We start from the raw sequence: 23950 nt of genomic DNA on the forward strand, positions 1-23950 counted from the left end.
AGTGGTCTGATGGTCATCCACCCCTCACAGTGGGTACACAGGGTTCCCCAGCCGAGCAAATGCCTTCCTGAGCACCATCACCACCATCGTTACCAGCACCCATTTTAAGCCTGTAGAAAGCCTGTTCATCCCTGCAGATTTCGGCTCCTTTCTGATGCCCTACCCAAACTTCTAGAGAGAATTAAATCCTCCCTCTTTTGTATTTTGACAGCATTTTGGCCATATGCTGGTATAGCATTTATCAGGTGATATTGAATTTGTTTGCCTGTTCCCCCTCACACCGCCCTCCACCCCTGCCTTCTTCCTCAACCTGATCCTTGGAGACTTGTGTCTTCTTGGGATCTCACATGGACTTCTTTCTGAAAATTGGCATTTGTATTTGCTTGTTAAATGTCTGCCTTCCCAGCCAGGGAGTAAGCAGAAGCAGGGTCTGTTCCTGGTACTAGACATTGAATAAGTTTTAGCTGTATTAATGAATTTCTTTATTCAATGCCTGCACAATTCCTGACACGTATACCCAATTAAATGTATTGAAAAAGTTTCAAGGGGTGCGCCTTATAAAAATCACAGTGCACTGCTATAATTCAAAGAGCACTTTGGGGCTTCCTTGGTGGCGCAGTGGTTAAGAATCCGCCTGCCAATGCAGGCAACATGGGTTCGAGCCCTGGTCCGGGAAGATCCCACATGCCACAGAGCAGCTAAGCCCATGCGCCACAACTACTGAGCCTGCACTCTAGAGCCCGCGAGCCACAACTACTGAGCCCATGTGCCACAACTACTGAAACCTGAGCGTCTAGAGCCTGTGCTCTGCAACAAGAGAAGCCACCGCAATGAGAAGCCTGCGCACCGCAACGAAGAGTAGCCCCCGCTTGCTGCAACTACAGAAAGCCAGTGTGCAGCAACGAAGACCCAATGCAGCCAAAAATAAATAAATAAATTTAAAATATATATACATATTTTTAAAAAAGAGCACTTTGGCTGTAGAATTCAAAGTGTATTAATGAGTTAACTTTAATGAATAAGGCTCAAGTGGGAATAGATACTCTGCCCTGTGTTAATATTGAAGCATCAGAGAATAAAAGTGATGAAGACTCAAGGATATTTATTCAAGCCTAATAATTTGCAGTTGGTTTCACAGATAACACCAACACTACCAGGTGGTGCAGCATTGCTTTGGTCTCTTCATCTTTGCAATAGGTATTAATAGGTATTATTAATAGGTATTAGTGTATTTCTACACTACTGTGTAGAAATCCTGGAAGGTATTGTATAAGTGAGGGTTAAGCCTTATTTATTGAACTCCTGGCTTGCCACTGCCATAGTTCTGATCACAATACACGTTTGAAATTCTACCATGAATCTTCTAAGATTCTGACGCCAATACTCCTTCAAAAAATGTATGAGCTATTTTCAAAAGAAAATAAATATTTTCTATCTTTATCATCAAACATTTACTGAGTGCCTAGTCTATAAAACGCTTTGTGGGGAATACAGGGAATATTAAACATAGTGTGTTTTAAAAGCTTTTCATCTTTTCTAGCTTTTATATACCTTTTACCAATGGTAAAAAGCGATCTACTTTTCTTGAAAGGTTCTTTGTATTTTAAATACTGTAGAATAGGCTGACCTTTATAAATAGATATTAATAAAGGCACCCTGTTGCCGAGTCGCTGTGGTGGATGGGTTGACAAACCTACAGGCTCTTCCAACAAAGTCTATGGTTCCAACAAAGTCTGAAAACATTGAACATTCATCATGTTTGTCTCTGATCTAGGCACTGAACATTAAAAGGCAAATAAATCATGATTCCATACATGGTTCACAATCTCACATGGGTATGAGACTCCATTTTTAGCCAGTTAAACCTTAAGGTCACCATTTAAGGCTATTTTCTAAACATCAAAAGAAAGTTGTAGCAGCAGGATGAAGCTATAAATCTGGGGATAATTCTAATTATAGTGTGCTGCCTAAATGTATGGCATCAGGGTATGCCTTTAGAGAATTTTCTTATAAACCACTAAAGTTAGACTAAAATACTTACACGCAGTGCCTTCTGATTGCACTTAATAGACTCTGAGGGCAATCAGTACCAGTGGTAGTGTAAAATGACCTATAAATGGAGAAGGTATAAAATAAAAGTAGATATCACCTTCCCTTGAAATTCAACTCTTTGCAAATTCATAGGTAAATTAGCTCTTGGATAATTTTGGAGTGGGAAGGCAATGAATTTGTATGGAGAACCCACTATCTATATATAAGGCACAAGGCAGGGAAAAACTGGCATGAGCTTTACCAGCAAGGAAACAAGGCAAAGTTAAGGCATATGTAAATATCTATGACAAAAGGTAGGAAGCGATAAATGCCACAAAAGAAATACAAGAAAAATACTGGGAGTTCAGAGGGAAAGAGTATTTCTGGCTGCCAGCATTTAGCTCGTGGAAGTAAAGAGTGCTCATGCAACCGCTGGGAGCAAGATTATTCCAAGGACAACGTGACCAGGGTACAGAGACAGATGCTGACTGTCCAGTGAATGCTGTTGTGCAATTTCACAGCGGGAGAGAAGGGGAAGGGTTCAGCTAGGAGAAGTGTGGTATTTCCAGGGAAGGTTGGAGTAAACTGATAGAGGATCTTACTACGGAAAATGGATTTGATGCTGAGCCAGACTTCCAGCCAAGATGACATTTTCAATTAATATTTTGAGATTCCTCTCTTCTCATTGTGCTTCAAAAAGAAAAACAAGAGACATAAATGAGAAAATTCATGTTATAGCTATGATTAAAAGAAGATGCTAAATATTTCCATGTATCAGAAACAGAACCAAATTGCAAAATGGTGATCAGAACCAAGCCACATAAGTCCTGTACTCTGCGTGTGGAAGCAGGAAGACACTGACGAGGGTTCAGCTCTTGTGAAGCAATAGAGACTAACAGGTCTCCATGTGTGGCTAGAGACAGGAACCAACCCTGTGGGAGACTGTTACATGGTGGCCTTCAATGAACCATTTTCCTATGTTCACACCCTTGTCTAATCCCTTCCCACATCAACTCTAGGCTTGGCCATGTGACTCACTTGGCCAATGGGACATCAGTAAATGAGATACAGCAGAAGCTTAATACGTGCTTATGCACTGAGGCATGTCCTGTTGGAAACTCTCCTCTTGAAAGCCAGTGGCTATGCTGTGAAGAAACTCAGGCAAGATACTGAATGATGAAAAGCCACCTGGAGAGAAGCCCTGGAGAATAAGAGTTCCTCTTGGGCATTCCAGTGGCAGATGAGTTCCCATTCACTGGTCACAGAATCAATACTTCACTATTAACTAACTAATTATTTATTAGGCACCCACTACATGCAAGACATTGTTCCCACACTGAGGATTATGAGTAAATTAGACAAAGTCCAGCTCTTGTTGAGCAAATGACCAAATCCATTAAGCTCACAATTTTCACCCAACTCTTTCTTTCCTTAAAAGTCTTAAAATGGATTATTTGTGTCATCTCCTTTATCAAGTATCTCAGGCAGTATTTTAATCTCATCCAACTCTGACCATTATGCCATCCATTCTGTTTCCATCTCCAAAGGGTCTCCCACCACACTGCTGTAGTCACAGATTTATGATCTGTGCTGTCCTATTAATGCATTTTCTGGCCTTGTGGCTTAGGTAATCAGGGACATCATGCATCGCTGGCATTTACTGTGTTTGCTTTAAGCTCTCGGGGCTTTCTCACATATTTTTATTTTGCAACACAATTTTGTGGGTTGAAAAGTTGCAGCTCACGTTCCAAAGCTATTAGTATGACAAATATTCCTGTACAATGACCAGTGAACTCTAATAAGGCAATAGGCCAGTTCCGCCACCTCCACCCTAAGGACCAGCTCCATCCCAGCCGAGACCTAGCCTCAGGGATCCAAGTGCAAGTCTCTTGGTAGTTAGTGATGGTTGGGGAGAAAGCACGGGGACAGGTTTTGGAAGTGGAAAGCCAGATCTCACATAGTTTTGTCCAGAATTCCCTATAACATCTCCATCTAAACGGCAATTAGGAAGCCAGAGCCACTAACCAAAATGTGGTTTGAGTTGGTTTTAGGGCAGATCCAGGAATCCAGTATAAGCCAAGAATTTTGCTCACAGTCATGCTTCTCTTTTGGCGGATAATCCCTTTAATATGTAAAGTACATTGTATTTTTCAAATTGTTTTCATTTATGGAGTGAAATGAACAACTCTGAGATACAGGGAGATGAGATTATCACTCATGCATTTAGCCGGAGAGGAAGCTAAGGCACCGTGAGGTGGCTTGGCCTCATAATGCAATTAAGTGGTAGAGCCTGTCCTTCAACTCAAGTCTTTTCTCCTTGTCTGGGATTCGACCTCTCTTTTTAAGCAGTCAAGATGAGCAAAGTGACTCTAATTGAGCAGTGTCCCTTGGACCGTCTGCTGCCCCAGCTCTCAAGGGAATTTAACCAAATACTATTGAGGAGGAGAGAGTGGTAGGAAGTGAATGAAGGGACAGAGCGAGAAGCTGAATGCTAATACATTTAAGAAACTAAGTTACCTGTGAGCCCTTTCAGAAGCCTGAGAATCAAACAGTACAACTAGAAGAAAGAAGGCCCATTGACAAAAGGGTCATGAAGTGAGGGCAAAAGGGACAGTGACAGGGCAGGAGTGATGGGGCCAATGCCAGTAAATGACGAGGCCATGGTAATGGCTGCACTGTGGGGACTGGGCCCAGGCAAGGTCAAGGTCAGCTGTGTCCCCAGGGTAGGGGCTGAGAGCCAAGGCCAGGAAGGAAGCAGAGGGCCCAGAGCCACAGGCTCTGAGAGAACTTCAGCAAAGGAGGGGAGAACTCGGGAACTGCTTAGGAACCCTGAGAGAGGAAGGGCAGGGATTTGGGACAGGATCCAACCATTCTACCATTCGGCTCCAGGAGAAACAATACAGTGTTTTGCTATGTTTATCGTTCTTTATCTCCGTATTATTGTACTGCTCCACACGGTCTGGCCTGAGAAACTTGGGTTACACAAGTTTGATCGGGACACAGTTCCAATCGTAAAGAGGTCACAGTGTAGTGGGGAGATAACATGAATGTAACTATTTACAAAAGTGTGCAATAAATGTAATAGATTATGTGTGTATCTATCATCTATCTACCTACCTACCTATCTATGCAAGATGCTTGGGAGAGCATCAATTTTTTTTTTTAACTTTGGGTTTATTTATTTATTTATTTATTTTTGGCTGTGTTGGGTCTTCGTTTCTGTGCGAGGGCTTTCTCTAGTTGCGGCAAGTGGGGGCCACTCTTCATCGCGATGCGCGGGCCTCTCATTATCGCGGCCTCTCTTGTTGCAGAGCACAGGCTCCAGACGCGCAGGCTCAGTAATTGTGGCTCACGGGCCCAGTTGCTGCGCGGCATGTGGGATCTTCCCAGACCAGGGCTCGAACCTGTGTCCCCTGCATCGGCAGGCAGATTCTCAACCACTGCGCCACCAGGGAAGCCCTAGAGAGCATCAATTTTTAAGTTATTTGCTAAGTAACTTAGTTCTGCTAGAGCTGCTTAATTCCCTCTGTTTTTCCAAACTTTTCAGTAAATCAACACCATCAACAAGTTATTTGTGGGAGTATCTGAGTGAAAAAGCAAAGGAAAAAGGCTTGTGCTCCCTTCCTGGGTAGCTGTGGAAAAGAGAGATGAATCATGTGGCCCTGAGAACTGAGATGTGAATGAGACTGATAGTTGAATAAGTGCAGAAACGTGGAGCTGGAGGTGGCCAGAAGAAATATACACCCGCAAAGATGTCAGGGGCACCAGTGGGCTCTCCTCCATCAAGTCAAGTTCAACTGGGGGTCAAGTCAAGGTAAACTGAATCTCAAAGGAAAGACTGATGTCCAGCTGATTTGGGGGTCACATTTATTTAACCTCGTTTAGAACCTTAAACCTTCTGAGAGCTATTCTTTCGGTTTCCCAAAAGTGGAGTCTAGTTTTATTGTGTTCATGTCTCTCCCACACCTTCCACTTCTGAATTCCTTTCTCTCTGTAAAATATTTTTTTCTTTAGCATAAAATTTAGAGCGGTAGCATATTAAATAACACACGAAATTCTCTGGCTTGAATAATGTGTTTATTTTCTTTAAATACACTTAAATATGAAACAACAGACAGTAGTTTGGTAAACTCAAAACTACAAGCTGGACAGTAATCAGATAATCAGTGCTGATCATACAAATCAAAATCGGCATAAGAAAGAATCGGAATAATTCACAAGAGAGTTGCAATTAGCAAAGGACTCGAAGACTATGCAAATTGCCTCATCTGCTCTGAATAATTAATCACATGGTACCTGTCATTCCATGATGATCAAACCTTTTTCACTCTCCATTCCTTGGTGTGCAGAGCACCTTCAGTTAGAAGACATCTGTCAGAGAGCCAGGGAATCCTCAGCTGGTGTTTAATGGAAGGTCCATCTGGATTCACCATAGTACTATGTAAAACGGATTTTTTTTCTAACACCTGGAACAGTGACAGCAACTTGGCAAAGCAGCATGCTGTTTAAAACGACAGGGATGGGGGACTGGGGATCAAGGCTGAATCAAGGATTTTCTCGATCGTGAAGCCCATGGGAGGCCCTTTTCTCCTTTGGAAAGCGGCAATGCTTTGGACATGCTGGTTTTCCATTTGCACAGGTTCTCATGTGAAAGGGGCATCTGTCCTCACAGCTGTTACAAAAGAAAATAAACATGAGAATTCAGAATCAAGGACTAAATTCCAAGGAAAAACTCTGATCTGATTTGGTCACGTTTTCAAAGTAAATTTTCCAGATACATATTTAAAATGTCAATATAAAATCCTGGATGGTTACCCCACATGGTTTCAAAATCTACTAAAGCACAACTGCTAACTTCTAAGCATTCTATTCATCAGTAAAATTCTTGGTATATAAATCCAATGACATCCCCTTCCTCAAAGAAAAAAAGCAAACATGCGTGGATATATATTGAGAGAGAGATTGAGCTAAAGAGTCAGCTGATCTGAAATAATAATTGTTGAAATTTCATCAACTTTAGTTTTTGCTTAAGATCCATAAGCCAACAATAGCAGGCAGGATTTTCTTGATTTCACAATCAATCATCACTCTATATACTTATTCCATAGTTGCCAAACCTCTGTTTTACTATCAAAAAGGGGGCTTGGCACTGAACAATAAAATTGGCTTAATAAGGAATCCCACCAAATCTAAATGGTATTTACATTAAATGTCCATGGGCCAAATTTAGGCGAAAGTGCAAAAGCCATTCACCTGCAGGTGTCTGGGTGAAATATCTTGTGCTTCTGGCAGCAGCTCTCCAGAGTTTCTCTGCACTCAATGCAACTGCAGTTTTCTGGGTGCTGGATGAGATCTCTGGGACACGGCGTTTTACAGACACACTCGCAACGATCTTCATCAAACTTCATGTGTGGACCACAGAGAGCCAGCTCCTGGAGATGAGCGTGATCTAAACGGAAAAAGTGTTGGTCAAAAAATACACCTCACACCTTCCAGGCTATGGGTAGAAACAGTGATGTATTTCCTCACCGCAGATCATAATACTAATATAAAGGATACAGCAGTGACAATGAACTTTGATTCCACAGACATCTGTTGGAAAACATGATCAGCTGAGAGAGGAGGGTCTGAGAGGCTTTTGACACACTTAGCTGACCGATATCTCTTCTAGAAAATATACAAAACAACTGGATAACTACTACTCCGTGTCCAATTCTGATCATCAAGTTGAAATTCATTGCGAAAAACAGAAGAGATAGAAACTTTGGAAGAACTTGACAATGTCACCGTAGCATTCTTGAAAGGCTTGGAGGAAAGTTAAGTGTTGAGTTTCTTCCCCAAACCTGCTTCTCTCCCAGTTTGCCTCACTTAGTGAATGGTGCCATCACTCTTGACTCACCCGCCATGTTGAATCTAATTACCATGTCCACCCAGTTCTGCCTCCCTGAATTTGTTCTTTTTCATCATCACTGCCACTGCCTCAATTCAGTCAGTACCTTGTACTTTTTGTGCAGATGACACTCACTCACTTCACCACCACAAGTTTTACCCTTTCAATCCATTCTCCACAATATCAAATGCAAATCTAATCATGTCACTCTACTGCTTTATTTATTTATTTTTTTAAATGTATTTATTTTTGGCTGCATTGGGTCTTTCGTTGCTGCGTGCGGGCTTTCTCTAGTTGCTGTGAGCGGGGGCTACTCTTTCGTTGTGGTGCGCGGGCTTCTCATTGTGGTGGCTTCTCTTGTTGCGGAGCACGGGCTCTAGGCATGAGGACTCAGTAGTTGTGGCTCGCGGGCTCTAGAGTGCAAGCTCAGTAGTTGTGGCGCACAGGTTTAGCTGCTCTGCGGCATGTGGGATCTTCCCGGACCAGGGATCAAACCCGTGTCCCCTGCATTGGCAGGCGGATTCTTAACCACTGCACCACCAGGGAAGTCCCTGCTCTACTGCTTTAATTACCTTAAAAGGTTCTCTCTTTCCCAATAAAAGTCAATTTCCCCACCAAGACATAAGAGATCCTCCATGAGCTGGACCCTATTAACCTCCCAGACTCATCTTCTGTCTCTCTCTCACGTATCCTATGCTCCTCCATACCAAATTATAGTACTTTCTGTTCTCGTGATATGTCAGGGTCTCTCAACCCCATGCTTCTCGCCTTGTCTTTTTCCCTTTGCTAGTCATCCTTTCCCCCTGATACCTTTCCCAACTTCAAGTTTAGTTAAGTGCCCTTACCCTGTGCATATTTCCATTCTGTCCTTTCTGGTACTGCTTACATTTGTCTGTTTATTTCTATGTTTCCTCTGTTAATGAAAAAATCCTAAAGGTTATAGGGATCAGGTCTCATCGTTCTGGCATAAAATAGGCACTTGATAAACATTTGCTGAGTTTATTTGTTGTAATAAAAGGGTCCTGAAGCAGGCCGACATATGGAGATTCTGAAGAATCCCATCTAGCATTCCAAGACATTGGGTTAAGGCATATGGTCTTGCCAATATCTGGCCATTAATGATATATCAAAATGGCAATCTCATGTCATCCAATCTCATAGTCTTAACTGCTCTGTGATTGATGATCTTTGAGGGCTCATGTGGAATGGGTGTTGAAAGGCTAGATCTGAGGATCCTCCATTCTGAATTGTGTGAAGAGGAAAAAGGTAAGCTTTGTAAGCCATACGCAGATGCCAGATGTCACTTTGGGGCAAGATGAGACTAGATAGAAGCTCCTAAAAGATTTGCAAGGATCACTAGGTGGCAGTAGAGATTCACTTAGAACACTTCAGGCTGTCCCAACTCCATTCTTGGAGCTGTGGTTTAGGGAAACACAGTCTACCAGGTATCTGCTGAACTTCAGCAAGGTAGTTGGCAGTGGCTGACCTCAATCCTTATAGATAAGTTGAAAGTGACAGAGAATGGATGTAGGAGAGCTGAGTGAAGCGGTAACTAGCTAAGGGTAATACCCGGATGTATTGCATATCAATTTCAATCCTAGGGAAGTTGATGATGGGATACCAAGGTGTTAGGTCCTTAGCCTTGTTCCATTTATCATTTTAAATCAATAAACTGATGGAATTTTTCCAAGTAAACTCTTGAATTTGTGGGTATCTTGAGGAATTTAAAATCCAGAATCAGGACTCCCTAATTTTTTTTTTCTTTTTTTGGTATTGTTAGTTTCCTTGTTTGTTTGTCTGTTTGTTTTTTAAAACAGTTTAGAGCAATGGCCTGAATCTAACAAGATGAAATTAAATTGGACTTGGATTCACTAACTCACATATGCTCATCCAGGGAAGAGAAGTTATTGTAGAAAAGGCAGCTGGCTTAATAGCCACATGTGTGGGAAGAAAAAGTAATTAGTGAACAGTAAGCTCAATATATGTCATCAGTTTGATGAAGCCACTGGAGAAGTGACCATGAACTTGGCCCACATTAACTGAGTTGCAGGAGATGAAAATGAGAAGTGACCAGAAGTGATCCAGGCTACCCCATGCCTCTCACTTCCATCATTGCCACAACTTCCCAAAAGGCCCCCTTCCTCCTTGCCTGCCCCAGGCCAACCCATCCTCTTGTACCCTGTCACTCGGTTGATTTTGTTAAAATTCTAACTGGTGCTGGGACTGTCCACTTAAACCAGTTGAGTGGTTTCCTTTTGCGTTTAGCATCACATCCAAGCTCTGGGACACACTTTACAAGGGTCCCCTGTGAACTGCTCCGGCTTCCTCTCTCACATCTACCCAGCCCCCTCCTGTAACGTCCCCACCATGCTGACCGTCTTCCAGCAGCCTGACGCGCTGCGGTCTTTCACTTCCAGCCCTGAGCACTCATTTTTCCCTGGCTCGGAGCACTCCTCTCTTTCTCCACCACTCTTCCCGCCCTCAACACACGTGGGCACCGGCTAAGTCCCTCCCCAGGAATTACCTGCAGCAGAAAGAAGCTGCCTCACCCAAGGTTATATCCCCTCTCTGAGGCAGCCCATATCCAGTGACAAGTCCATAGGACCCAGCCCCTTTGCCTCAATCTGAGGCATCGCCCCACGGGCTGTCCCAGTTTCAGCTCCCCACAGGCTTGGCTAACGCCTCTCAGCAACTGCAACACAGTTCAACTTCTCCCTCTGCCCAGTCCTGCCCCCGACCCCTCACCTTTGAAAGCAGTCCTGCATGTAAACCTCCAAAGTACAAATCTCTCTCCCAGGAGCTGCGTACCAGGGAAAGCTTGATTAGAACAGCCTTTAAGTTCTATGTATACAGCTTTCCACGATAACTTTCTTTTTTAAAAAATTTTTATTGGAGAATAGTTGATTTACAACGTTGTGTTAGTTTCAGGTGTACAGCAAAGTGAATCAGTTACACATATACCTGTATCTACTCTTTTTTAGATTCTTTTTCCATATAGGTCATTACAGAGTACTGAGTAGAGTTCCCTGTGCTATAGAGTAGGTCCTTATTAGTTATCTATTTTATATATAGTAGTGTGTATATGCCAATCCCAATCTCCCAATTTATCCCTCCTCCCCCTTCCCCCTTGGTAACCATAAGTTTGTTTTCTACATCTGTGACTCTATTTCTGTTCTGTAAATAAGTTCATTCGTACCATTTTTTGGATTCCACACAATAACTTTCTAACACAGTTTAAAAATGGGTCACATAGAGAAAGAATTAGATTGGTTTTACATGGTTCTATAGGGTAAAGCTGAACTAACAAGTTGAAGCTCTAGAGCTGGGCTGTCCAACATGCTGGCTACGGGCCAGAATGAGCATGAAATGGCAAGTGTGAATTGAGATGTGCTCTAAGTGCAAAATACACACTGGATTTCAAAGACTTAGCACAAAGAACGAAGGGTATATCCTTGATAAATTTTATATTGCTTGCATGTTGAAATGAGAGTATTTTTATATTTTAGATTAAGTAAAACATTAAAATTAATTTCATCTGTTTCTTTTAACCTTTTTAAGGTGAGTACTATAAAATGTAAGTTGCATATGTGACTCTCACTGTAATTCCATTGGACAGCACTCTTCTAGACAGAGAGAGAGACAGATTCAGGTTCAATATAGTTTATCAGCAACAAGAGTGTGCCCGGTGTAACTGGGATGTATTTTCTAGCAGAGGATGGCTGAAGACTTGGTGGGAAGGATGTACATGACATTCAAGATTGGCATGGGCATTTACAGAGTTACTGTATGACCCAGCAATCCCACTCCTGGGCATATATCCAGAAAAGACGAAAACTCTAATTTGAAAAGGTACATGCACCCCAATGTTAGCACTACTTACAATAGCCAAGACATGGAAGCAACCTAAATGTCCATCAACAGAGGAGTGGATAAAGAAGATGTGGTACATATATACAATGGAATACTATTCAGTCATAAAAGAGAAAGAAAGAATGCCATTTACAGCAACATGGATGGACCCAGAGATTATCATACTCAGTGAAGTAAGTCAGAGAAAGACAAATATCATATGATATCACTTATATGTGGAATCTAAAAAAATGATACAAATGAACTTATTTACAAAACAGAAATAGACTCACAGACATAGAAAACAAACTTACGGTTACCAAAAGGAAAGGGGGGAGAGGATAAATTAGGAGTTTGGGATTAACATATACACACTACTATATATAAAATAGATAACCAACAAGGACTTACTGTATAGCACAGGGAACTATATTCAATAACTTATAATGGAAAATAATCTGAAAAGAATATATATATAAAACTGAATCACTTTGCTCTACACCTGAAACACTGTAAGTCAACTAGACTTCAATTTTAAAAAAAGATCTGCATGGGCATTTAAACTACATGAACTTTAAGATTCCCTCAAACCCTGCGTTGAGCTTTCATGAAAACACTTGGAAGCTGAGAGACAGAAGCATAGGGAATAGCTTGTTATTTACAGTTTCTAGGACAGATTCCTTAGAGCTTAATCCTTACTAATCTTGCTTGTAGATCATAGTTGGAAACAAGCAAGGTTCAAATTGCATGATTCCTTGCGATCTTTACAGTGGAATCACGTCAAGTTCTCTCAGAAGTCAATAAAAAGTGGATTCACTTTCGGCCAGATGTTCATAATCAAAAATCAGAGCATTGTGAGTTATGTGCAGTGACGAGAGCCTAGCTCAGCTGGTTCCCAACTCCCCTGAGCCCAATAGCCGTGTTTTGCTTTTACTTTGCCCTCGTTTCAGAAGAAGTCTTCTCTTATTCCCCATTTTTTTCAAATTATTGGCATGTTTTCACATGACACAGTTGAAAGAAACCAACACGTCCAAAATGACCTTACGTTCCTGTAGGACTTTTATATAAATAACTTAGTAAAATGTGGTTGACTCGTGTTTCATTCTGAAGTGGCTTTCATTAAAGGTTATCATTCCCTTTCAAATTCAATGTTTTGGGATGCTCTAATCATTTGGGTCTTTAAGATGAAAAAGCAGAATGATGCATTGGTAGACTTACTGTATAATTACAGCACAGAGGTCTCTGGACTCTCACTGCTTCTATCACTCTTACCTGTGTGTCTAGAAAGTTACTAGACATTTTGGTGTGTCCATTTTGTAATTGTAAAAAAAAAAGGGATACTAATCATACATTATAGGATTATTGGGAGGATTAAATGAGTTGATACATATAAAAGGCTTACAAGATCGCTTGGTCAATAAATACTAGTTGCTATTGTTGTTATTATTATTATTACTATTATCATTTCACCACTGCTATGATTACCTTCCATTCCGGCGAGTGGATTCTCCTCCTGTAAAACACATTTACATTTGTTGCTGTCCCAGAGCATGTCAATAGGACAGAGTTTCTTGGAATGGGAACAGCTAGGAGGAGAAAACAATAAATCAGATTTTAAAGCTTTCAAGGGTAATCATATTTTTGGAACATTTTTTTAAAAATGTTGAATACATTTCCGAGTGGAGAATAGTGAAGATTTTTAAGGAGCTTAATTCATATTTATGAACAGCATGTTATTAGATAGTAATTCTGTAATTACAAATATTCTCTGTGGAAACGTTTGGAAAACAAACTGTAATTTTGGAAAGGTATAATCTTTTTAAGAGGATTGGTGTTAAAAACTATGTAAATTAGCTGTCAACAGAGCTTATTTACCCCAAGTGAATAGTGTTCTAACATCGCTCCTAAGCATTATCGTCTGTAAAACGGAGATAAGAACATTGGCCAGGACAGCAGGAAAATCTTGAGGATAAATGTTCCTTTATTATGAGCTTTCTTTTCTACTTGGCACTCACACAGTGCGTTTACTCCTTTACTTTTGCAAGATCTAAGTATCCAACTTAATTACTTTATATTTTTATTCAATAGTTGTGATTTGCCCTTTGTTTCTCTGTAGTAAATTCTTTTTCCCCAAATCAATGATTCTTACCTTTGATTTCAGAACACCTGAGGGTGTCATAATTTGTCTCATAAAGAATCACAAAATACTCACAAGAAAATGTCTAGTCAAATTAAATTTAAGTCATTTTTCATTTAAAATAATATTTCCCATTTGGTCAACTTAAGAGGAAGGCTTTAAAAATCGCCAGAATCAGATGCACATGGTTGTGCCACTCCCCAGTGACTCCAGGAGCCTTCTTTCCCCCTCCTAACTTCGGGACTTAAATATGTAAACAGCCTGAAATGGGTTTTATCTAATGCTTGTTCTGGAATGAGGGAACAGATGCCAAATTTGAGTCTGGAGTAGAGTTTTACACCTGCATCAGACTATGCATATTAAGAACAAACGTGCCCACAGCTTGACATGCTGAGTTCATAACCACTGAACTTTCTGATCCTACTGCAATATACATGTAACACCTCATAAAAAATATACTTGCCAAACAGTTATTACCCGTAGATCTGGGTTAGAACCTAAAAGACAAAGAGCTTGAAGAGAGAGCGATGACTCTGTAATTAATGAACTATTCTCCACACACAGCTTTAGCCAAGGCAAGAACAAGCATAAGGAAGTATAAGAAATGCTTACCGATCTTCTTCTGGGATCTGGATGGATCTTCTAATAATCGAGTACGGATGGCGGGGAGCTGTTGGCAAGCACTTACAACCTGTATGGTTGGCAACTTTAACAGGCACTAATTCAGGTACTGATGTCAAAGGTACTGATATCTCAAAGAGCTAGAGCAGAGAAAGAGAACTATAATACATATTTTAAAAAATAAGAATAATTTCTACAGTCTGCATTTTTGCCTTTGTCCCTTACGGTAACGACTTTAGCAAAGTCGTCCATTAAGAATAGAGCTAATATGCAAACTATTATATATAGGATGGATAAACACCAAGGTCTTACTGTATAGCACAGGAAACTATATTCAATGACCTGTAATAAACCATAATGGAAAAGAATATGAAGAAGAATATATATGTGTATAACTGAGTCACTTTGCTGTACAACCGAAATTAACACAACATTGTAAATCAGCTATACTTCAATAAAATTAAAAAAAAAAACAGAACTAATAAGGCTAAGGGCTGGCATGATGGAAAGAATTCTGGGCTGGGTGCCAGAAGACCAGGGCCTTAACCAACTTTATCAAGTATTTGAGTTTTGTCAAATCTCTTAAAATTTTGGTGTCCCTAGAATGCTTGTAAAATGGTGACCTTGTAAAATGGTAACCTTGTAAAATGTTCCCTGCTCCTCCTGCTTTAAGTCTGACTGTGAATTGTAAGGATTAAATGAAATTATAGCTATGAAGTTTCCTTGCAACCATGGTGAACAGATTATTGTTCAAAACGATTTACTTATCTCTTCCCATGCCATCTCCATTGGAGGAATATAGTTTTCTGTTCCTTGACTTTGGACTTGGCCATGTGACTTGCTTTGGTTGACAGGACATTAGCAGACATGACACAAGCACAGACTTGAACTGTGCGTGCATGCATTTGCTCCAGCCATGTGAAGAGCATGATGTGGCAGGCTTGCTGGTCTAAGGGATACGAGACACAGGGACCAGACCTGGACTCAACCTGCAGCTTGCCACCAAGCCCAACTGAGCCCACTCTAAACTAAATGAATCTCAGATATATGAATGAGAAAAAGCCATCGTTGCTTGAAGCCACTAAGTTTTAGCGTGTTTATTATGCAGCATTATATAGTAACAACTGACTGATACAAGACCATCATGCCCAAACAATGATAGGTAACATGAATATTATCATTCTACGTTTCTATATGCTAGCCCCTGTTGTAAGCACTTTTATATTAATTCATTTACCCTTATAACAACATTATAGGGAGGGTTTTTTAAATTACCCCCCTCCAACTCTACAGGTGAAGAAACAGATGTACAGAGAGGTTCTATAACTTGCCTAAGGCCATATAACTATTGATTGGAAGAGTGGGGATTTGAACCCAGGCAGTCTACTCTAGAGCTAGAGGGGATACTCTTAAGAATATGCCTTATTACTTTTTGGAATGAAATTGCTGTGACCAGAAGAAGCAAGATGGGATCTCCGCAAGTAAAATTTACTTGCTGAGAATATCAGTTACTTTGTTTCTAGAGAGGCTCTCTGATGTATGGATGCGTTTCAACTCGATTTTAATGCTCTGTCCATTCAATCAGCATTCCGTGTAGTCCTTACTACATAGAGTCTTCATTTATTCACTTAGTTTCTAAGATGTATTTCACTGAACAGTCCATAACTTTGGGATGAGAGGTAGTTTTTCTTTTTAAAAAAACCACTATTACAATGTTCAAATATGCATATTTGGAAAGAAAAACTGCTGTACATTTACACTTAAGCACATTCTTTAAAACTACTCATTTGTTGAGGACAGCAGGCAAAATAAAGTACTCAATTATCTATTATTAAGTGGAAGCAATCCATTAAAGTTGTGTTTAGCCTGACCTTTTCATACGTAATGGCACTTCCATGAGTCTAAGTAAGAGGGTGTTTTTAGAGTGTTTATTTTGCATGAACTCCATCTTCTTGCGAAATTTTTCAGCTATACTCTAGGGCATAACACGGTCATGAACTAAAGCCTCTTACGTTATGCAAGCTGTTTCCACTGACAGTTGATGCTTAGCCATACTTATGTCATTTTTTTCCCTGATTGTCAAACAGCAGAGGTCAGAATTTTTACAAGTTCCAAGATTCTCTAAAAGAATTTAGAAAAAGAAACTCTTCAGTTTAAGGGATATTTTAAGTAGGGGGGAAAAATTAAGGATAAGTTAACCTAGTACCAAACAAATCAGGATTCCATTCTTTCCATCCAATTAAGATAATTACCTAACATGGGTATATTCAGTGCATAGGTAATTTTATTGTGCTACCTCTTTTCACAATCATGAGGCTAGACGGTAGAGGCAAATGTGACAATTCAATGAATATACCAATATGCGTGAGGAATTTGCGACACAGAACCAAAAGGAATGTAGTTTGACTTACAGCTTTTTAATGTTTTGCTAAGTTTGTTATTACTGCTCTACTATGCCACGTCTATTACATTTCACAACACTATGGTAGCGACAGAAACAAAAACTTATCTACTGAGCAAGGGGAATTTTATAAGATGGAGAGGGAAGAATTATTTCTTTCATGGGGACTGGAGGATTATTTTCAAAGGTCTTTTGTGCTAGATATTTTCCATTTGCGCCTCCGGAGACGCCATCCTCTTTCCTTCCTTCCCCACTGGGCTGTATCCCAGGATGCTGACCTCCATGGAATGGATCTACAGGCCCCCTTGCCCCCCACCCCCTTGCCAGGCTAAGGGTTGGCAGTGGCCGCCCCTCCTCCAGCCAGGCCTGCAGCCCGCGTCTCCATTTCCTCTCGGTTCCCATAACCGCTCCATCCTCTTGCCTCTTCAGTCTAAGGGTGGGAAAAGCTCCCCCTTTCTGCCAGCTCTGGGTACTTCACCAGCCCTTTCTCCTTCCCCCACCCTTCACTGAACTCTTCTCAGTCACGCCATGTGAACAACACGGAACCTAATGAATACACAAGTCAGTGTGTATATCTTTGTTCCTTTAAACGTCTGTTCTAGCAACTTCCATATGATTTTCTGATCCTTGACATTATAGCATCAGAGAGACAGCAACTGACAAGGGTTCAGGCTTTGGAGTCACCTGGATTTGAATCCCAGCTCTGCCATAAGCTACCTCTCTGAGCCTCCATTTCCTCATCTATAAAGGAAGATGATAAGCTACCCATTTAGCTTATCTCAGGGTTAAATGAGATGACACACATAAAGCGTTGAGACAGCGCTTGGCAATCGGCTGAGCTGTAGCCGTCGACACTATCGGCGTCAGGGCTCCGGAGAGGGCTGATGTCCTCATACCTGTTTGGAAACGTACGAGGTGCTGCTGTTGACACACACGAGGCTCTCTTCGTTGCAGCAGCCGCCACACCGGAACACGTTCACGCAGGGGGGCTTGAAGAACGTGTCAGTGCTTCTGCCCAGCTCGCTGGCCACCTCCACGCACGTCTCTCGAGGGCTGCACTGCGTCCTTTGCCATTCCTCATCTATAACTGCGGAGAGGCAGCTCGTTGGGCCGGCAGAACAAAGGGCCCTGACATGCCCACGTGTGCCAGGGTTACACTCAACACCGTCATTCTCACACGTGCAGCACTTGGTGATTTCACTAGATGGGTATTTGGGGTCAGTCCTTTAACCAAGGATTGCGTGCAGAAAATTTACAACCAAAATCTGCGTTCCTTCCCATTTATACGATCCCTTCGTAGACTCTAATTCTACTTTCCGTTGGTGCTGAACACCATGTTCTGGATATAACTACATCGGGTACATCTGGAGAAGCCTGCTAATAAGGAAGTAAATGGATGCACATAAAGCAATGACATGTAAGCATTATTTATTAAGCAATTTACAGGACACAGCTGGGTAGCATTGCTTCTCCTTGAAGCCACGTGTGGGTAGGTTTTAGCACCATTAACAAATACGTTTCGGGAATTCCCTGGCGGTCCAGTGGTTAGGACTCCATGCTTTCACTGCCGAGGGTGCGGGTTCAATCCCTGGTCGGGGAACTTAAGATCCCACAAGCCGTGCAGTGCAGCCAAAAAAATAAAAAATAAAATTAAAGAAAAAAGAAGTATCTTTCTATTGGTTGCTTAACTAACTATATACGGCAAACACATGAATGAAAAGTTAAGTGGAACTAATCTTTCCTCAAGTCAGAGTGTTCTCATTTGCAAATGCCCGATACTGATGTTTCTATCAAATGATGAAATAAGCTGGTTCTTTTTTTTTTTAAATAAAATTATTTATTGATTTATTTTTGGCTGCGTTGGGTCTTCATTGCTGCGCGTGGGCTTTCTCTAGTTGCGGTGAGCGGGGGCTACTCTTCGTTGTGGTGCGCGGGCCTTTCACCACGTTGGCCTCTCTTGTTGCAGAGCTCAGGCTCTAGGCGCACGGGCTTCAGTAGTTGTGGCACGTGGGCTCAGTAGTTGTGGCTCACGGGGTCTAGAGCGCAGGCTCAGTAGTTGTGGCGCACAGGCTTAGCTGCTCCGCGGCTCGCGGGATCCTCCCGGACCAGGGCTCGAACCCGTGTCCCCTGCATTGGCAGGCGGACTCCTAACCACTGCACCACCAGGGAAGCCCAAGCTGGTTCATTTTGATGAAAGGAGCAATATTCTGGCCTTTCTAGCTAATTTGTGGGAAACAAGAAAAAGAAACAAGCCTCGGGGAATCAAAAAAGATTACATACATTCTTGTAAAACATACTCGCCTTTCTCTCAAAGTTTTTTTTTTTTAATTAGATTTTGATGCTTTGATACTTAATGTTGCATAGCCTTTCTATGGACGTTTTTGGGAAATGATTCAATTTTATGATAAAGACAATATTTAAAGACTTTCTTTTAGTTTGCCATGGAATTGTAGAGTTGATTATACACTGGGGTGGAGGGGAGTGGTGAAAACCCTTAGTGGTTGGCAGCTTCTAATCTGACCCTCCATCACGCCCACCTCCTGGTGTTCACACCCTGTGTAATCCCCTCCTCTGCGTGTGGGCTGGACCTAGTGACCCGAATGTTATGAAGAGAATACAGCAAGCGTGATGGGATGGCACTGCCACGATTAGGTTAACAAAGACTGATTTCCATCTTGCTAGCAATCACCATCTCTCGCTGGCACTCTTTTGCCTTCTCAGCTTGCAGGCTTGGATGAAGCCAGCCATCACGTTGGAAAGGCCCACATGGCAGGGGACTGAGGGTGGCCTCTACCTAACCGCCAGTGTGGAGCTGGGACCCTCAGTCCAACAGCCTGTCTGGAACTGAATCCTGCCAACAACCTCTGAGTGAACTTGGAGGCACATCCAGCCCCAACTGAACCTTGAGATGCTGCCTGTGACCCAAGTTTGACACCGTGACTGCAGCCTCCGGAGAGACCCTGAAGGAGAGATACCAATTGAGGCTATGTCTGCAATTCTGACCCACCGAAACTGTGCAATAAAAAAATGTTGTCTGAAGCAGCTAAGTTTTGGGGTAATGTGTTACAGTGATAGATAAACTCTTCTCCATTTTTACCCCATCTTCAAAAATTTGTAATTGGTCTCTGCCCAGATTCTGAATTCCTGTATATGTGAACATGTTTCTACCAGAAGGGATAGAGAGAACTTCTATCTGGAGGATACAGACAAAATATTATTGTTGCAGATCTGACGCTAGTCTCTAAATTATTCTCTTAAAACATCTTTTCCACAGCCTTTTTCCTTTTCCGCCCATTAATCTCAGATTTCCTCATATGTTGCTTTCTTCAATCACTGAAAACACAAAATACGTTTGGCTGGCTGAAAAGCACTGCATATACTACACAATTTACCTAAACTCTGTTTTTTCATCATAAAATCTTCGAGTCCAAGAAACCGTTTAAAATGTCTGATTATGAATATTTATATACAGGGTCTGAAGGTTGTAAACATGAGAGATAAATTACCCCATTAGGTACTATTTAATTCACTATTATTAATCATAAATCCTTGAAAAAACAAGTAATCAAGTTATACAAACATTCCTTGTTTAAAATGCTATTTAAATGTTGCTTTCCATTTTCTTTTTTATAAAACTAAGTTTTCAAAGTCAGAGCATTGTGTGTAACTATGACCAATGACACTGAGCAAAGGCTTCATACCTCTACTTTCATTACTACTGCCCAGCAGGACTGCTCTTCCTCAGGGAATTACCCTGAAATCCATGAGGGAGGGAGAGTTATAACAAATTATAACAAATTATAATTGGGATACCACACCGATTTGATTATTTGCTGCTTCTAACTTACTAAGTAACTTTAGATGATCCCGCCCCTCCCATGTAACAAGAGACATTTCAGAGTTGGCAAATTCCATATTATTTATGTTTTTAAAAAATATTTTTGAAAAATTTTTATGGTTTCCTCCTTAGAAAATGTCAATTTCGACATGAATGCCTTTTTTAAAATCACCTCCTCTTGGTTTTATGGTAACGCTTCTCTATCTCCATCTTCACAGAGCATCTCCAGGCTTGCCTCAGGCCTTCAAACAGGTAATCTGGTTAAGGCCCTGAATCTCCAGGATGAGGTCTGATCCCTTTACTTTCATGAAGTCCTTGCTAATTCACCACACAGAAACAACTAGAGCTTCAGACCTCTGGCTAAATTGGGTTCTAGGCCATGGTTCCAACCATCTCAACTCATTTAGACACAGTCATACAGATGCGCACCAAGCGTCCTCTTCACTCCCGGGCTCTGGCGCTACTAAGGTATTGATCCCACCTACGCACAGCCTTCCCCGCAGCCAACAATATCGTCCTTTTACAAACGGAAGAAAATAAAGATAACTCTACAGAGAAAGAAAAGAATAATTTTGGCTGAGCAGTCAATTTAAATTATGTAATAGCTACAATCTGATACCAGGTAATCATATGTTAATCAAATCTAAAATGCTAAATCATCAATGCCACGGTGGTTTCTTGTGCTGTTTTGACACATCATCAAAAAAGTTAAATGCCTAATTGGAGGCCGCACAACTGTATTTGGCAAGCATGTCATTCATTATAGGACAGTACATACACACAATAGTTTACTTATAAAGATCCTCCAAACCTTACTAGGGAAGAGTCATTCCCTTTATTTCAAATCATGTTATTTTCTAGCCCAGCGTCTGGATTCTTTTGCCTAGAGACTTTCCCCCTCAATTATTCTCCTAGTAATACCAATATGCATTATTCCAACTCAGCTTCTAAATTCTACTTTTCATTTTCACTTTAAAAAAAAAAATCACGGGGCTTCCCTGGTGGCGCAGTGGTTCAGAGTCTGCCTGCCAATGCAGGGGACACGGGTTCGAGTCCTGGTCTGGGAGGATCCCACATGCCACGGAGCAACTAGGCCCGTGAGCCACAACTACTGAGCCTGCGCGTCTGGAGCCTGTGCTCCGCAACAAGAGAGGCTGCGACGGTGAGAGGCCCACGCACCGCGATGAAGAGTGGCCCCCGCTTGCCGCAACTACAGAAAGCCCTCACACAGAAACGAAGACCCAACATAGTAATCAATCAATAAATAAATCTTTAAAAAAAAAAAAAAAAATCAAATCACAGGGGCTTCCCTGGTGGCGCAGTGGTTGAGAATCTGCCTGCCAATGCAGGGCACACGGGTTCGAGCCCTGGTCTGGGAAGATCCCACATGCCGCGGAGCAACTAGGCCCGTGAGCCACAATTACTGAGCCTGCGCTCCTGGAGCCTGTGCTCCGCAGCAAGAGAGGCCACGACAGTGAGAGGCCCGCGCACCGCGGTGAAGAGTGGCCCCCGCTCGCCGCAATTAGAGAAAGCCCTCGCACAGAAACGAAGACCCAACACAGCCAAAATAAATAAATAAAATTAATTTTTAAAAAAATCACAGAATTTTGAAGACATGAAAAAGCTATACCTAATCTATTGGTTTTTATCCATGTATGTATGGCCGTAGAATGCTCCTTATTAATGAATACCCAGGTTGTTTTATTTTTTAAGTAAACTAAATTATTTTTTTTCTATTAAGAACAGGCTTTCTGGGTTTCTTTTGCCCTCACATCTCTGAGTTAAATATATTTCCATATTGGGAAGTGTTACTTGGTGTTGAATTTTGATCTCAAAATCATATTGGGTATATTTCTCTGTGGAGTAAACACAGGAAACCAGGACTCTCCACTAACACTGAAGCTATGAAATCAAAGACCCCCTTGTTTTTTCTCCCAGACACGTGCCCGCCCTACTCAAACTTTTCGAAGAAGTTGGCGCATTTGTTACTATCTGATAAAGAGTAAGAATTGGCCTCCGCATGCACACACCTACCTTTTAGCGTCTCAATGTCATAGAAAGTGGCCGCAAACCTGGTGGACCGATGGGATGCTGAGCGAGAGTCCGCGCTGGTGAGACTTTTGAGCTTCAGTCGGCATCTCCACAGCTTCCAGTCCTCGAAGTGGGTGATCTGCAGTAGTTCCTCCAAACCCGAAGCCGCCCTAATCTGCTGCTCAGATTGTTCTAACATTGACCGGGATGCCCGCTTAAAGCGAAACAAAACAAACAGAAAAACTGGCTTACAGGCAACTTACTCAAGTTCTAGTTTGTCTTGATAATATTCATTGCTAACACTTACAAGTGTAAGTAGAGCTAAAAAGAAATTAGATTATTCAAATGGACACCAGTACCTAGGAAAAATGACATCTAGTAGTTCTGATTCACATTCTGTTCATTTATGATTGATGGAACGACTTATTCCCCCTGGGTTCTCAGAACACTTAAAGACAGTATCGTAGTGGGTTGAATGGTGGACATTTAAATGACATGTCCACGTCCTAGCCCCCAGAAGCTGCAAATATGACTTTTTTTTGGAAAAGGATCTTTGTAGATGTAATGAAGTTAAGGATCCTGACATGAGGTCATCCTGGATTATCTGGGTGGACCTTAAATACAAAGATAAGCATCCTTATAAAAGACAGACGAGGGAAGACACAGACACAGAGGAGAAGGATTTGTGAAGCCGGAGGCAGAGACTTAAGTAACGCAGCCACAAGCCAGGGGTCGTCTGAAGCCACCAGAAGCTGGAAGACTCAAGGAATGATTCTTTCCGAGAGCCGATGGAGGGAGGATGGCCCTGCCGACACCTTGATTTTGCAACTGGATTCCAGAACTGCGAGAGAATAAATTTCTGTTGTCTTCGCCATCAAGTCTGTGGTAATTCAGTATGGCAGCCACAGGAAACTAATATAGATTTTAAAATCACACTATTTTGTGCAGGAGCCAATGACAATTGTTTTCATCTGTTATTTGAGACACTGACCCACAAAGTCTTGGGGACCCTGCCTACAGTCACACAAGAAGGAAAGATTTTAAGAACCTGATAATCTGAATTTGCTGACTTCTAACCCTCTGAACTTTTTTTTCCTTTTTAAACCTGTTTACTATTCCAAAGACATGATTATTTTTTCTGAAAAAATACAC

General features: G+C 41.6%; 1 protein-coding gene across 2 annotated transcripts in view; it reads right to left on the reverse strand.

Annotated features, from left to right (window-relative positions):
- Window positions 1-6086: 6086 nt before the first annotated feature.
- The window catches only part of VEGFD (vascular endothelial growth factor D), a 35787-nt gene continuing 17923 nt past the window's right edge, over window positions 6087-23950 (reverse strand). For both annotated transcript variants that reach the window (XM_059910861.1, XM_059910862.1), the window contains exons 2-7: window positions 22802-23012; window positions 17826-18016; window positions 14520-14668; window positions 13256-13356; window positions 7285-7480; window positions 6087-6703 (exon numbers count right to left, since the gene is read on the reverse strand). In XM_059910861.1, the coding sequence (XP_059766844.1) occupies window positions 6577-6703; window positions 7285-7480; window positions 13256-13356; window positions 14520-14668; window positions 17826-18016; window positions 22802-23012 (975 nt within the window). In that variant the 3' untranslated portion in view covers window positions 6087-6576. The remainder of the gene's footprint in view (window positions 6704-7284; window positions 7481-13255; window positions 13357-14519; window positions 14669-17825; window positions 18017-22801; window positions 23013-23950) is intronic.

This window comes from Balaenoptera ricei, chromosome X (genome assembly GCF_028023285.1).
Source record: "Balaenoptera ricei isolate mBalRic1 chromosome X, mBalRic1.hap2, whole genome shotgun sequence".
In the NCBI taxonomy this organism is placed as follows: Eukaryota; Metazoa; Chordata; class Mammalia; order Artiodactyla; family Balaenopteridae; genus Balaenoptera; species Balaenoptera ricei.